The 13,524-nt window shown below is 41.0% G+C and overlaps 5 protein-coding genes across 5 annotated transcripts; 2 read left to right on the top strand and 3 right to left on the bottom strand.

Annotated features, from left to right (window-relative positions):
* Window positions 1-518: 518 nt before the first annotated feature.
* Window positions 519-1,241, bottom strand: BHQ10_010381 (uncharacterized protein; the record flags this gene model as incomplete). The annotated part of the gene is made up of 1 exon (XM_040873005.1): window positions 519-1,241. One exon carries the CDS (start codon window positions 1,239-1,241, stop codon window positions 519-521), a length of 723 nt encoding a protein of 240 aa, XP_040738883.1.
* A 2,822-nt stretch (window positions 1,242-4,063) lies between these two features.
* BHQ10_010380 (uncharacterized protein) lies at window positions 4,064-5,502 on the bottom strand (the record flags this gene model as incomplete). The annotated part of the gene is made up of 6 exons (XM_040873004.1): window positions 4,064-4,507; window positions 4,574-4,655; window positions 4,715-4,801; window positions 4,979-5,072; window positions 5,126-5,292; window positions 5,354-5,502. 6 exons carry the CDS (start codon window positions 5,500-5,502, stop codon window positions 4,064-4,066), a joined length of 1,023 nt encoding a protein of 340 aa, XP_040738882.1.
* Window positions 5,503-6,151: 649 nt separating this feature from the next.
* Window positions 6,152-8,583, bottom strand: BHQ10_010379 (uncharacterized protein; the record flags this gene model as incomplete). The annotated part of the gene is made up of 8 exons (XM_040873002.1): window positions 6,152-6,352; window positions 6,422-6,556; window positions 6,612-6,709; window positions 6,814-6,939; window positions 7,672-7,936; window positions 8,007-8,128; window positions 8,181-8,306; window positions 8,373-8,583. 8 exons carry the CDS (start codon window positions 8,581-8,583, stop codon window positions 6,152-6,154), a joined length of 1,284 nt encoding a protein of 427 aa, XP_040738881.1.
* Window positions 8,584-9,128: 545 nt separating this feature from the next.
* Window positions 9,129-10,034, top strand: BHQ10_010378 (uncharacterized protein; the record flags this gene model as incomplete). The annotated part of the gene is made up of 1 exon (XM_040873001.1): window positions 9,129-10,034. One exon carries the CDS (start codon window positions 9,129-9,131, stop codon window positions 10,032-10,034), a length of 906 nt encoding a protein of 301 aa, XP_040738880.1.
* Window positions 10,035-12,361: 2,327 nt separating this feature from the next.
* On the top strand, window positions 12,362-12,571 carry BHQ10_010377 (uncharacterized protein; the record flags this gene model as incomplete). Its single annotated transcript, XM_040873000.1, has 1 exon — window positions 12,362-12,571. The coding sequence occupies one exon, from the start codon at window positions 12,362-12,364 to the stop codon at window positions 12,569-12,571; it is 210 nt and encodes a 69-aa protein (XP_040738879.1).
* Window positions 12,572-13,524: the final 953 nt, after the last annotated feature.

Genomic DNA, 13,524 nt, shown 5'->3' with positions numbered 1-13,524 from the left:
TAACCCTAACCCTAACCCTAACCCTAACCCTAACCCTAACCCTAACCCTAACCCTAACCCTAACCCTAACCCTAAGAGCCCTAAGAGCCCTAAGAGCCCTAAKACGATATCCTAAGTATCACTGTAAAGCGTATCTAGAGGCTCCTCACGCCGGAAGATTAGGTATCGTTCCTCTTTGCTCCGGATGCTAGTCGGCTTTGTTAGGACTGGCCTAGGCTCATTAGTCGCTATAGRCGTTGCTTGTTGCTTGCTATATCACACAGTAGTCCATTCCCCAGCGCTTGCTCGTTGGGCGTACGTTGCCCTTGGGTCCTGCTTTCTAGGTGCTTGCTCCAGGGGTGCCTGCGTGGGTTTGGTGGCCAGTTTTAGCGCTCTAGGCCTCACCTGGGAGCTCACTGGCGCTGGTGAGGTCAATTTCTATCGATTCTCGTGAGCCTGATGCCAGGGTGGGTCCTGGGGTCCATTCAAACTAGGTGCTAGGCCCCTAGCTACGGGTGCTTGCCCGTTTTGGGCAGGCGCTAACCCAGATTCGGGAACGGGCCTTGGCACCGAGTCGCTTGTCCCAACCTCCGCGGATATAGGTGCGCTGGGGGGGACGGTTNAGGCGCTAACCCAGATTCGGGAACGGGCCTTGGCACCGAGTCGCTTGTCCCAACCTCCGCGGATATAGGTGCGCTGGGGGGGACGRTTTTCGAGGCCTCTAGGGCCTGCACCACACGTTCCAGGCGGTCCACCCTAAGTCGTAGGGACTCTATAAGGGCTGCCTGGTCCTTGATAGTAGTCTTGAGCCCTGCGCGTTCTCGTAGGATAGGCCCTATAAGGTCCTTGCAGTGCTCCATAACCAGGCCTGAGATGCCCGGAGTGTCATTTTCTACGCCAGAGCCGACGTGGGGTCTCTTCCAGAGGTTGTATTCGTTGCTAGGGGCCTTAGCGACCCTTATTCCACTCCCAAATGGTGCCTTCATAGTGTCTCTAAGCCCTGAGAGCAGCTGGTCTGCAGGGCCTGTTTCGAAGGCCTGTTGGGGTCTCTGGGCTTGTGGCAACGCCTGGGCGGCGCCTAGAGACCCCTGGATCGATTCAACTGAGCGTAACCAGCCTAGAGATGGCTGGGTTAACGCCTGCGAGGCTTCTGGGGCCTGATTTCCTGGCKTTGGGGGTTGGTGGCCACCAACGACCCCCAATCCACCCCCTGTCGATATGGGGCCTCCAGGGGCCTTTAGGGATCCTAGTGACGTCCACATGGGGGTTTTTGGGTGCTGAGAAGCCTTTAAGGCCCTCTAAAACGTGTAAAAAACGACTGTTTTTCAAAAGTGCCGAAACTCGTGTTCCGGCCGGTAGTCTATTATTAATATATATTTTTATAATTTATTTTTTAAGCTCTTTAATTTTTACTAAAATAGATATAATATCTTAATTATTAGTAGTTATAGTATTACTAAATAAATAGAATAGAGTTATAATTAATATTAATAATGCTGGCTTATAGATTTAAATCTTAAAAAATATTAATATTTATTAAAAAGTAGCTATTACTTTCTTATTAAAAYTTCTTTTTTATAATAARGATCTTRAATTATTATAAATTAATAATTTATARTTATTTAAATTAGAGTAAACTTATTACTTAATAATAATTAGATAGTATTCTATTTAGAAAAGAGTAGTATATTTAAATAATAATAAGATAGCTTTAGTTAATTAGATCTATAAGTAATAGTATATTTAAGGTTAAATAATTAATTTAAGATAATAGACTAAAACTAAATATATAGTAAATAAGTGTTTTTATATATCTTATTATTAATATAGCTATTAGAATAGAGTTCTTATTAGAGCTTTATTGGCTTTATTCTTAGTAAATATATTTAATATATTTATTTACTACTAAATAGCTCTATTAGCTCTATTACTCTAACTCTAGTGATTGTAGATAATCCTTTATTCCATCGTACATTAGCTTCYRTGCATGGGGGCCTGATTCATTGGCTGTGACTTCTTGCTTTCTCTGACATTATCTTGTTATTACTTAGGTATACTGCTCTTTCCTAAACAGAATACTATCTAACCGCTGTTAAGTGACGAGTTTACTCTGATCTAGACGATTCCATATCATCGGTTTCCGACAGTTACTAGTGTTAGAATATTAATATTAATCTTAGATATCTAATTTTAGTATTTAATAACTATATATTTACTATATATATTCTAATAAATAGTTATTCCTTATTAAAGTATATATATATTATTTATATATTATTAAACCTCTAATACTCTCTTTTATAATAATTAGATATGAATTAGGAATTAAATATTAACCCTTTTATGCCTCATCTTTTAGGCTTATTAGACTAGTCTGTTCCCAATCCAATTGAGCTGATCTTGGACCGGATGAACCGACATTAAGATATTAGTATGCTATTTATATCTTCATATAATCTAGTGCGTGTTCTATACCGAAGTATCTTAGTCTGATCTTCTTCTACTTATTCTGTTATTATATGGTTTATATGCTCGCAAATCTAGAGTGACCTTTCCTCCTTGGTCATAGTATATTTTAGCGTTATGCAGGTTGATTCGTAACAATATAATAAATAAATATATTTATATAGATTATATTTTTTTTTATATCTTATGGTATATATATAAATATATATCTAATAATTATTTTTTCTTTTATATATACTCTTTTTATACTTTTAAATATTATTTTGAGTATATATAATTATATATTCTTACTTATATTAACTATAAGTTTATATTTTTAAACTGACTATTTATATATCTAGTTATAGAAATGACTAGATATGGTGTTAGCTGCTTTAATAAACACCTTCCCTTAATAGTACTAGATTCTGCCTAGTATCATGCAAGTTGGTTTCGTAACATGAACTTCGGACACACCATTAAGAAAATCGTTGTTAAACATAGGGGTAAAGGCGGAAATACCATTCAATAAGGGATAACATTTACAGCCGAAAATTATTAAAATGCAGTTGAAGCTTCCATGCCTATACTTTCTCTGATACATCCTTGGACTCCTTGTCATTAGAAACCTGGCCAATATCACCCGGTCTGTTGAGAGCCACATTTGACGGGATTATCGTCGGACAAAGACGTGGCGATAATAGCTCGCAAACTCCATCGTACATATTGCGTATCATCCAGCGTATTCCAGGCTAGGAAACTGCTCATGGTATCACTGAGGAGAGCACTGCCTCCTTGATGCCAAATCGGATACACCCGACTGTCCACATAGATAGCGCTTGTCTCATATCTCTCGGAGTTAAGTATGTAGCAGAATCTAGCATATGTATGGTGGAAATAAGGATTTTTAAGTTTTTCTCTTACCCGTCGCGTCACCTCCCGACAACCGTAGACTCTTACTACGTATACAAACATACTACTCCGGTTGACCCCGGTGATTTACATAGTATGTTTATCTCCCGACGTAAATACAGGCAATATAATACTTTGTACGGTACTTTACTAAATGACTATTTACTTTAATAAGTAAAGTCTCTATATTATATAGTACATTAATAGCCATTTATTAGCTTTAAAAAGTATAGCACTATATTATAATCCCTGTATGACAGCAAAATAATAAATGTACTATAGAAATCACCGGAGTCAACCATAGTATCTAAGCAAATACCAAGCGTATCCAGAAAATGTACCGAAACCATTTGGCCCACACAAAATACATACACGAGCTCGCAGGGATGAGGGACGTAATAAACGGTAATTAACAGTATCACTCGTATATTACTAGCTCTAAATACATAACATCAACATGCAATATAACAACATAGTGGTTAATCATACTCAAATCAAATTACAGCGTGGCACGGGTCTCATTTACAAGGATTGTTTGAATCAGCTCATTGCAAATATTTGGATGGTCTTCATACCATGTGTCCTCAAATATTTCGCCGACAAACAAGTAATCGAACCCTCTTCGATTTTCACCATTCACTCTACAACCAAAGAAACGGATTAGGGTTTGGCCTAACATAGCCGTCAGCGGGCTAGGACAATCTCATTCAATTGGCGTAACTACTTGTTACATGCGACTAGATAAGACTCTTCGCCGAAATTGCGCTTTTGCATCCTCGATAGGATCGCAACCCATAAGCTTCTCAAGGTAGCTCACGTTACCCCAACTCCATTCAAAGCCTGTCAAATCTTTACTATCCCAGTCAATCGCGGCCAATTTCTTGTTCCTTTCGTCGCATTCTGAGCCATCTTCCATATGATATAGAAGACGATTCTCGATAGCCCCTTGCACATTCAGTGTTGTTGTTTTCTTACGAGTAAGCTCATATAATTCAAGTACATCCGGAATTGCAATAGTCACATTCTTCTCTGGTCTTTGAAATTGTCGAAAGCGACAGAACTCGCCGAGTAGGGTCCCCAATGTTGCACCATCTTCGACGGCCATGGCAGCGCCTTGAGCTTGATACGGGAGCGTAGGATGACAAGCATCTCCCAGCAGTGTAACCGAGCCCTGCAAAAATAATGTAAATCAATCATTTAGTTCGATGTCTTCATAGGATTAGGCTTTCGGGCTCACTTTATGCCAGGTGTCAAGCTCAGGCATGTGAAGAATCTTCCATTTTGTGACATCCTCGACATGCTCTAAAAGCTTCCCAAGCCTAGTAGTAACATGTTTATTAGATTGAAGTGGTCATGACTTGGAGACACAGAAACGAACCTGGGATCCCACCCATGGAATAGACCGAGCATTTCCTTCAAATCTCCCGGCGTCTTTAGGGTCTGAGAAGGCAAATCGTCAGGGCATCTGTTTGGTTGTTAGGAACAATTTGAAACAAGTATTCACTCTTTAGATAATTACAATAGAACTAGATTGTAATAATTTCCATGTTTTATGGGATAGAGAACGGCGTGTTGACCCGGCCCAATCCAAGTATGGATAGCATCCAGCCCAAAAATGTTATCTCCCAAAGCTTGGACTGACGCTTTTGGGATGATCGTGCGATATGCGAGATCTCCAGTTTCAATAGGCCTAGAGCGGCTCCCAAGTAGTTCGGAGCGAGTGACCGAATGCAGTCCTTTTGCGGTAAGATAATGGGCAGCTAGAGACAGACAATTGGCAGAAACTCACCATCAGCGCCAATGATGATATCGGCGTAAATTCTTTTTTGAGAAGCAAGGAGAACAGAAGTAGTCAAGACATCCACTGAAGTGACCTCTGCATTCAAGTGAATAATAGCACCAAGTCTCTTGGCTTCAGCTAACAACACTTTCTGATAGTCGGCACGATGTACGACACTTACTCCCGTTAGTTAGACAATAGCAATAGGAAATGGAAAGTTGGTAAAGATAAGCTTACTACCAAGTCTGACCAAAGTGCCTTTTCAACCAGGAAGCACCGGGCCTGGCAACAATCTGTTTCCCATCGGAGTATCTCATTAAGCGCCAGGTTGGTACCTCAACAGCTCCTGTCTCAATGATCTTCGGCATCAACTCGAAATGATCCATGATGCGCACTGCATTTGGTGGCAACTGGATACCGGCTCCTACCTATTTGGCTCCATATAAAAGCAAATCAGCAAGACGGCGTCACCTCTTCCTAAAAATAATTGCATTCACTTCTCTAAGTTCGCATGACTTTTCGACTATCTGTACGGGCAATCCTTGCCGTAAGCAAGAGATAGCACATGATAGACCTCCTGTTTCCAAAATGAGCAAGAGCTTTTAAATTCAAGAATTGTGCACTAATCACCTAATCCGCCACCAATTATCAACACCCTTAAAGGGCTCCGGGTCGATTGAACATCCTATCTAGGCCATGTCTTTGTTAAAATCAATTGGGCAATTCTCAAAATTGAAAATTTAAATTTGACTCACCATCAAGGCCAAGGCGTGCGAAAGGAAATTATGATCAAAGTATATTCGGTACTCTGAGAGGAGGCACGAGCAATGATAGCATTGACATCTGAAGTTTATGATTATAATACAACTCGATGGAGAAATATTACGATTCCTATCATTACAATACACCGCATTGCATACGTTCAATACGCTGTTTAATTACGAGTAACGCACGGTAACGTAACTTGCAGCTCAAAATGAACCTGACCTCTATGCTATCTATCCCGCTTTTTCAAATCCACATTCTGATTCAGTTTTAGCCTGGATATAGAGGCCCAAAATTAGGATGCACGAGTAAACCAGGATGTTTAATATCGACGGCGTGACCTTTGATCCACTCGTCAAATCGTTCCCAGTTTATACACTCGTTTTCCGGGTCAAAATTCCCCGTCATCAAGGCTTTCTCCACTTCCCAACGGTAAGTGTAAACGCTACTGGATACGTGACACTGCAGATACTATCAGATGCATTAGATTGAGCTTCCTTTTCTGGAATGACGGAGCGAGGACAGGAGGCTAAAACTTACTTGTCTGAGTTGATTAATGCAATGGTCAAGATGTTCAACCGGCGTAATGGTTGCCTCCTTATTGGCCTCTCCATCGTAATACTCAGGATGGATGGCTCGGTAAAGAGTGTAAACACAATGGAGTTGATGATAGATCTGCCATTATTAAGCCACAGTTGTAATCCAACGTTACATAGTTCTGATAACTCACATCAGGAGCCCCCAAATACGTGCCTGGTTTGTCGGTCAACGGGATGGATGAACGCCTCAACTGGGCCATATCGGTTTCGGTCAATCGTAGATGGACTTCTGTGCAAGATCGTTAGCTTTTCAACTGAACTTTCCAAATAATCTCGCTGTTATCTTGAGTTCTCGATTCTGGCGAAGAAATATCGGAAAGATCTTGAGCCTACCATGTCCTAAAATATCTTTCCAAGCACGATCGATGTCAGGCCCGGGTGGCCCGGAGAAGCTGTTGAGATGTGTGACGGTGGTATTAATCACGCGATTTTCATATTGGAGAGCCTCTCGTATTGGAGCTGTAGACAAATTAGACCTAAATTATAATGTCGATTCCTGCATTTCGGAAAGTTTTTCACAGACAATAAACAAGTTGTTGTTCCTGTCCTGCTAAAATCGGTCGAACTGTAGATTTCGTGAAAAGCAAAAATGCTATTGTATAGAGTATGAAAGCCAACACATGAATCAGCCATATCTTGAGAGGTGGCTTCTGAAACCAGAAATTGAAACTTTTTGTCCATTGAAGAGACTTCGACACATGTTCTCCTATGTATTTGTCATCGTAAATCAAAAGCTCTATATCCTCCGAGCTACTTGAAAACTCCTGGAGGTTGTCCTCTTCAAGATGACTTGCACAATAAGGTGATGCCATTTCTTTTCGGCACGAGCGATGGCACGGTTTAGTTTGAAATTAGGAAGTTTTGCAAAGAATAATAAGTCGAGAGTTATGAATAAAGTAAGATTATTTATACTCGGGCAACGTTAACCTCAACGCTAGTACATTAGGTCTCATTAAGTCTGACCAGTAACTGCGTAGCATCTATGATATTGGCCAAGACATCATTTCTCGGATATTTGTAGCAAGATTTGTCCCCAGCAAAATACTAGAGATGCAGTAATGGCGTAGATGACTTTAAACTCAGAAAACAGCAACTAGAATCTAGCATCGCCGCTCATTTACTGAACCTAATCTACTTGAAATTCGGGTATGACTATGTCATCTGTCAAGTGTACTTTTGGATCAAACTGACCATGGAACTGGTTTGCCTGCGCCCATTCTGTAATCCGATTAAAGTCACGGCAGACATGTGGGATTTGACCCCATATCTTGACTTCTTGATCATGATCCTTCCACTGAAATGGTAGCACACTGATATCCGAATGGCACATCAATGATTGTCGTATAGTGTCAACGCAGTGATCAATATGTGTGAAACCAAGAAGATTGTCCTCACCATCAGCTGCCAAGTGCATGGGGTGATAGTAATCCGGAGATAGTGCTTTGCGAATCATGTTCTAGATGCGAAAAAAGTTAGGTCACTAAATTTCCCTTTCGATTATGTACATCATTCAAATGTATACTCACCAAACAATGAAGCTGATGAAAGACGTCTAATGTGATAATATAATAGCCATCATCTCCAGGAATTGGAACTGTCTTGTTGGGCAAGAGAGCAGCTTGGCTCTTAGGAATTCGATTCACGCCAGCTATTCAAGTTAACCACTGTAACGCAAAGAATCGATGATTCCATATACTGACCGGCGTATAGAGCATCCCATTTTTGGTCAAGTTCATCCGATGGTGGTCCCATGTATTCAGTCACGTCATCATTAAACCCGCTGTGGAATTTTGTAATCTTGTAACTGACAGCTTCCTGTGCCGGAGCTTAATATTAATGAAGTATCAGTAACAGCAAGGCAGACAATAGCTTAGATATCTGAGTAGACGAACAATATAGAATAGGCATGAGTGTACACCCTGCAGGTGATATCAGAGTCCAAATGAATATCACGTTGATGAGAATTGAAAGACCCAATAAGGGAATCCAAGTACGACGAAACGAAGTTCGAGGAGACTGGACACCTGCTTTGGCCTCTTCTGAAGTTGGCAACAGGGTATAGCGAGCCAAATGCTTAGGGAAATTCCAAAAAGAAGTCACCATTTTGCTGATTTTGCGAAGCAACCTTTCACTTGGATATTTTGGAACCAGCGGGAAAAAGATGAAAAGTCTTCTCCAGCGCATGGTTTGGAAAAGCATTTTGCAAAAAGATAATTTACATACGAAAATCTACCAGTACACTGATGGTAATTACTGTATTGAAACACGGAACATTGCCGCACCAGTGTATTGGTAAAATTACCAATACCTTTGATTTACGATGATATAAACATCTTTGCATTAGCTGGGTTTAGAAGGAATCCCCAATAATTCGTTTTAAACTCAATTTTCATTTAATGATAATTCCCCTCTTCTTTTGTCACATTTCGTAGAAATTTAATTACTACGTGGTGCCAATCAGAAGTTCTCCCTTATCATTCATCAAGTTATCAGAGGTTATCCCAGCGCATTCCCCCTGTGTGGCCTCCAAAGCTAGAGTTGTGATTGAACACTTTTGTCTGTTGAGGTCGCTAAATATAATCTCTTTGACTTTCTGGGTCTCTTGTCACTGAGAAAAAACTGTCTGAGAGATACGAGACGGCAGAAAGATGCAGAAAGCGTGCGCAAAAGCAGGCAAATACTACAGACTTGGTTATGACGACCTCGGTCAGCGTCCTTCTTCCATTGATGGAGAAGAAGAATCCGATTCTGAGACTGCACGGCTATCAGGGTTGAAAGATTCACCAGTGGCAGTGACTAGGCGGTCGAAACATAACAAGGGAAAACTACCCATCGCCTCTATTTTACACTGGTTTTCTCATGGCCTAGCTCTGATCATAATCACGGCTCTCACTCTGACTGTCTATCGCTCGAACTTGCACTATCAATCTCTATGTGCTGCCCGTCACAGTACTTGGACTCCTGCCTCAGAAGCTATGGGAGATAAGTACCGAACAACTCATTTCGAGGGAACATTCGCCAAGTGGACTCCCTATAAAGGCCCTCCTACGGATGAAGTTGAGATGGCATGGAAGCGTATTACGGATGACGTACCATTACTCAACATAACCACAGAAGACATGGTTTCTCTTGGCCGCTCCCTGGACTCTGTTAAATATCCAAGCGACTTGGGTGGAGGTTTCCTGGGAATATTGGAGGTCACGCACCAGCTACACTGCCTTAAGAAAGTTTGGGAAGATCATCACCTAGAATATTACTCAGCTGCAGCAACTCTGAAAAAAGACCGACCCCTGTTTTACGAACAGCATTACGAACACTGCATTGACATCATAAGACAGCGGCTCATGTGTACTGCTGATACTGGAATTGTTACTTTTCGCTGGGTTAAGGGTGTTCATGGCCCTTATCCGGATTTCAATACTGCACATCAGTGCCGAAGCTGGGGCGATTTGATGGAGTTTGCCCATGAGCGCGAAGTGCCGCTGGATGATGATTACGTATGGCACAATGAGCCTTCAGATGACGACCCAAGCAGACTAAATTCGGTTCCTTGATTGTGCCGGCGTCACAAGTCACTTTATACCAGAACTTGAGATTAGTTATATGCTTTATGATGGGAATTGAGACGGAACAGGCCTCTTTGTGGGTCTAAATGGAAGAACGCACAGTCTAAGTTATTTTTCATTTGCTCCTTAACGATATATTTCTCGTTTCCACAAGCTTGTTCGTTGCATGTACTTCTAGTCCTAAGCAAACATAAGTGCCTCCTGGCATGATGGAAATTTAAGTGCCAGCTGTGTAACCCAGCTTTCCCACTCGGGTGGAGGGCCGACTATCAAGCCCGTATCTTCGTCTAATTTTCCTGTAGCGCTTTCTAGGAAGCGCCGTGAGCAATGCTTGGTGTGCTCCATTTCCATCATATAACTATCCACAAACTTGCCACGTAGAAAGGCCCGATGCATTTTTTGCCAGATATACGTACAGTGTGTAACGTGATATCCCCATGTGACATGAACTCCATGGTGTGTTCCTTGACGGATTTGGTCAAGTGATAAAGGTGGGAGTGGCGGTAGTCCTCCTAGAGGCAAGTCACGAAGACTATCCGCGGACACGCCCGGGGCATGTGCGAACCATGACCAGTTCCCTGATGCCAGGAAGCCCTTTTCAGCTTCGTGATCATGGCATTCCGGGGGCACCCAAGCAAAGCTCAGAACTTCAAAGATGCAGCCGTTCGCTTGTGCCGTTTTCGCATCCGAGCCACAGGGAGAGGGGGCAGCAACTTCAAAGGTTCTTTGTTGTATAGATGATATGCCATTGCCAATAGCGAAGTTAACTCCCTGTGAGATCCCTATTCCCACGAATAATCCAACCACAAAAAGAATGAAGAATAAATATCGATCCTGCAAATACCGACTCCGGTGGGATTGAAAGCTTTCTGATGGACTTTCCTTCATGTCGACTAGAGGAACTCCGCAAATCCCTTTTCTGTTCAGCATGGGCTCATGTGAAGATGAGAGGTTGGCAAAAGTGGTTGTGAAAATGCTTCCTCGACGTGTTCAAGCACTTGTCTGTAGAGAGTAACTCGATCTCCCTGAAACAACAATTAATCGTTTCATACAACCAGTAGTCACGGTATTATGGATATCAAAACAGGTCTTGCAGTACTGTGATACTCGTAATTTGTATCAACAAAATCCCTCAACTCCACAAGCTCCGTGTCAAGTTGTAGTATCTATATGAGGACCTTATGAATGACCCACAGCAACAATCCAGGTGACTTCATGCATGCTGATATTCCGATGCTTAAGCAATTTTGATAACTTTCGCAACAGAGATAAGACGTCGTTCATATTTCGAGGTGAAAAGCCGAATAAATCCGGTACAAGTGTGCCAGCCTGTATTTTAGCTAAGTGCTTATTAGGGCTAGCTAGGCGTTTGAATTTAATCAGTTGACGCGCTTTAAACCAATGATTATTTTTCTCGTTTCTAGTCAAAATTGGTTATCAGGCGGTGAAGTACGGTAGAGTTATGGTTAGTGAGTGGATCATGTGTGAACTTCAATTCCCAATTTGGTAGTAGTCTCGCGGGTCTCCAAAAAATTGATTGTTCAGGTAATTAATAGGAGCCAACAACCAAACATCATATGTGCATTTTGGCCCCCCCGAATCAGACTTAGATTGTCAATTTTCCTCTTTGAGACTCCAGATAGGGTTTCATTCAAACTCAAAAACTTTAACACAAAGTAACTTACGTGGGGCCCGTAATGTTTACGTGATAGTCTGTACATAAGGGCTATTAGATTACAGAGAATTACAGAGTTTTCTGAATACTCTGAGTAACTTTCCATAATGCGTTCTAAAACTACCTACCACATAACATAATACGATACAGTGTATCTAATGCCGGCTCGTAACGTTTGTAATGTCTGAAAACGTTACATACAAACCCTTCAATACCATACATGACCGTGATGTAGAGACGCCCACGCTATACCGTCCGACGATCCCCTCCTAAAAATCCAAACCCATTGACGTTGCACCAGGAAGAAACTCTCATGTCAACACACTGAAATGGCATCGACATGCTAACTGGTTCGGACGTTAGTGAATGGCACATCATAATGGGGTGGCGTTTCGTAATATCAATTACTTCTGAACCTGTTTATTTCCTATCTAGCGCATGTACAGGTACTATATTTACTGCAGAACAAGTTTATAGGTATGAATAAGGACAAAACTTTATAGAGGCGCTCTCGAGCTGGAGATGCAAGTATAAATTGGCGTTCCCCAGTGACTTTCAAGCCTGGTTTTACATTGCTACCAACATTCACCCAACCAATATTCTTTCCACCTTGCTCTCATCATTCGAAACAATCATCGCAATGAAGGTCCACACTTTACTCTCACTCTTTGTGACTGCTTCATTAGGGTCAGTGACTCTTGCTCGTCCCATCTCTCCGCGTGATGAACTTGCTACTGGAGGGGATGCCTCTGTCGACACCATYGCAACTCGTGGCTCTTGGGGCAAGCGGGAAGAGGACGGGGATGCCTCCGTCGACACCATTGCAACTCGCGGCTCTTGGGGCAAATGAGAGTAGATTATCTTTAAAATGATAAATGTATGGCTCTCATATGCTTGACGTGGATGCCCCCCAATTCTTGGGACGAATCTTTCTTAGTGGAATTCTTTATTCATCTTAGTCTACAATTTCACATATCCTCAAATCAAGTCTTCTTGGTGTGCTCTATAATGAAGTAAACACACTGTACGGACTCAATTTAGTGACTTGCCATTTCCCCCATTTCATATTTGATAAGGGAAACGATACTTACGCAATCACTTGAACCCAAGAGGGTGCCCTCATCGATAGTATTAACATATATGTATAACCTAGAATCTGAGTAAGAATCTATGTTGATAGATTGGCCTAACCAAGTTTTGTTTTGATTGCGAATATAGATAGGTAGAAAGCCCCCTATGTACTAGTATCAGTATACCATTATGCGAGTGGTCAATGGAGCAGCTTACCTTGATGATCAAACTATCAGTAGAATGTGCTCAACAGAAGTTCACTTGAGTATTTTCCCATAGTAATTAGATTGGCTCTAGTCCAAATAAGGAGGTATTAGTTGAGCATTTAAAGGTAAATGTTATATAGTTGAATAGATTATATCTTATTATTTAGAATAATTTAGATAAAGATTTTTAGATAATATATAAATATAATATAAAAACTAAACCCTAGCTAAACTTGAAGAAAAGAAACATCTATTTTAGGGTAGAAAATAGTTATTAAATATTAGTTAGATTTATCTATAATTTTTAAATAAGATATATATCCAGAATCATTAATAAACCAATATTAATATCTTATAAATAAGATACTATAATATATCTATAATTATATTACTATTTAAAATACTTAATTTTAGGATTTATAAATTATAATAAATTATTATTATTATTATTCATATTTAACGTCTATATGCAACCTTATGGGTTATGACAGACAYAAGCCGGGTAAGGTCCTAGGCCTACGGCCTA

The sequence above is a fragment of the Talaromyces amestolkiae genome (assembly GCF_001896365.1).
Source record: "Talaromyces amestolkiae strain CIB chromosome Unknown scaffold45.1, whole genome shotgun sequence".
Taxonomy (NCBI): Eukaryota; Fungi; Ascomycota; class Eurotiomycetes; order Eurotiales; family Trichocomaceae; genus Talaromyces; species Talaromyces amestolkiae.
This window is presented reverse-complemented; position numbering and strand designations above follow the sequence as displayed.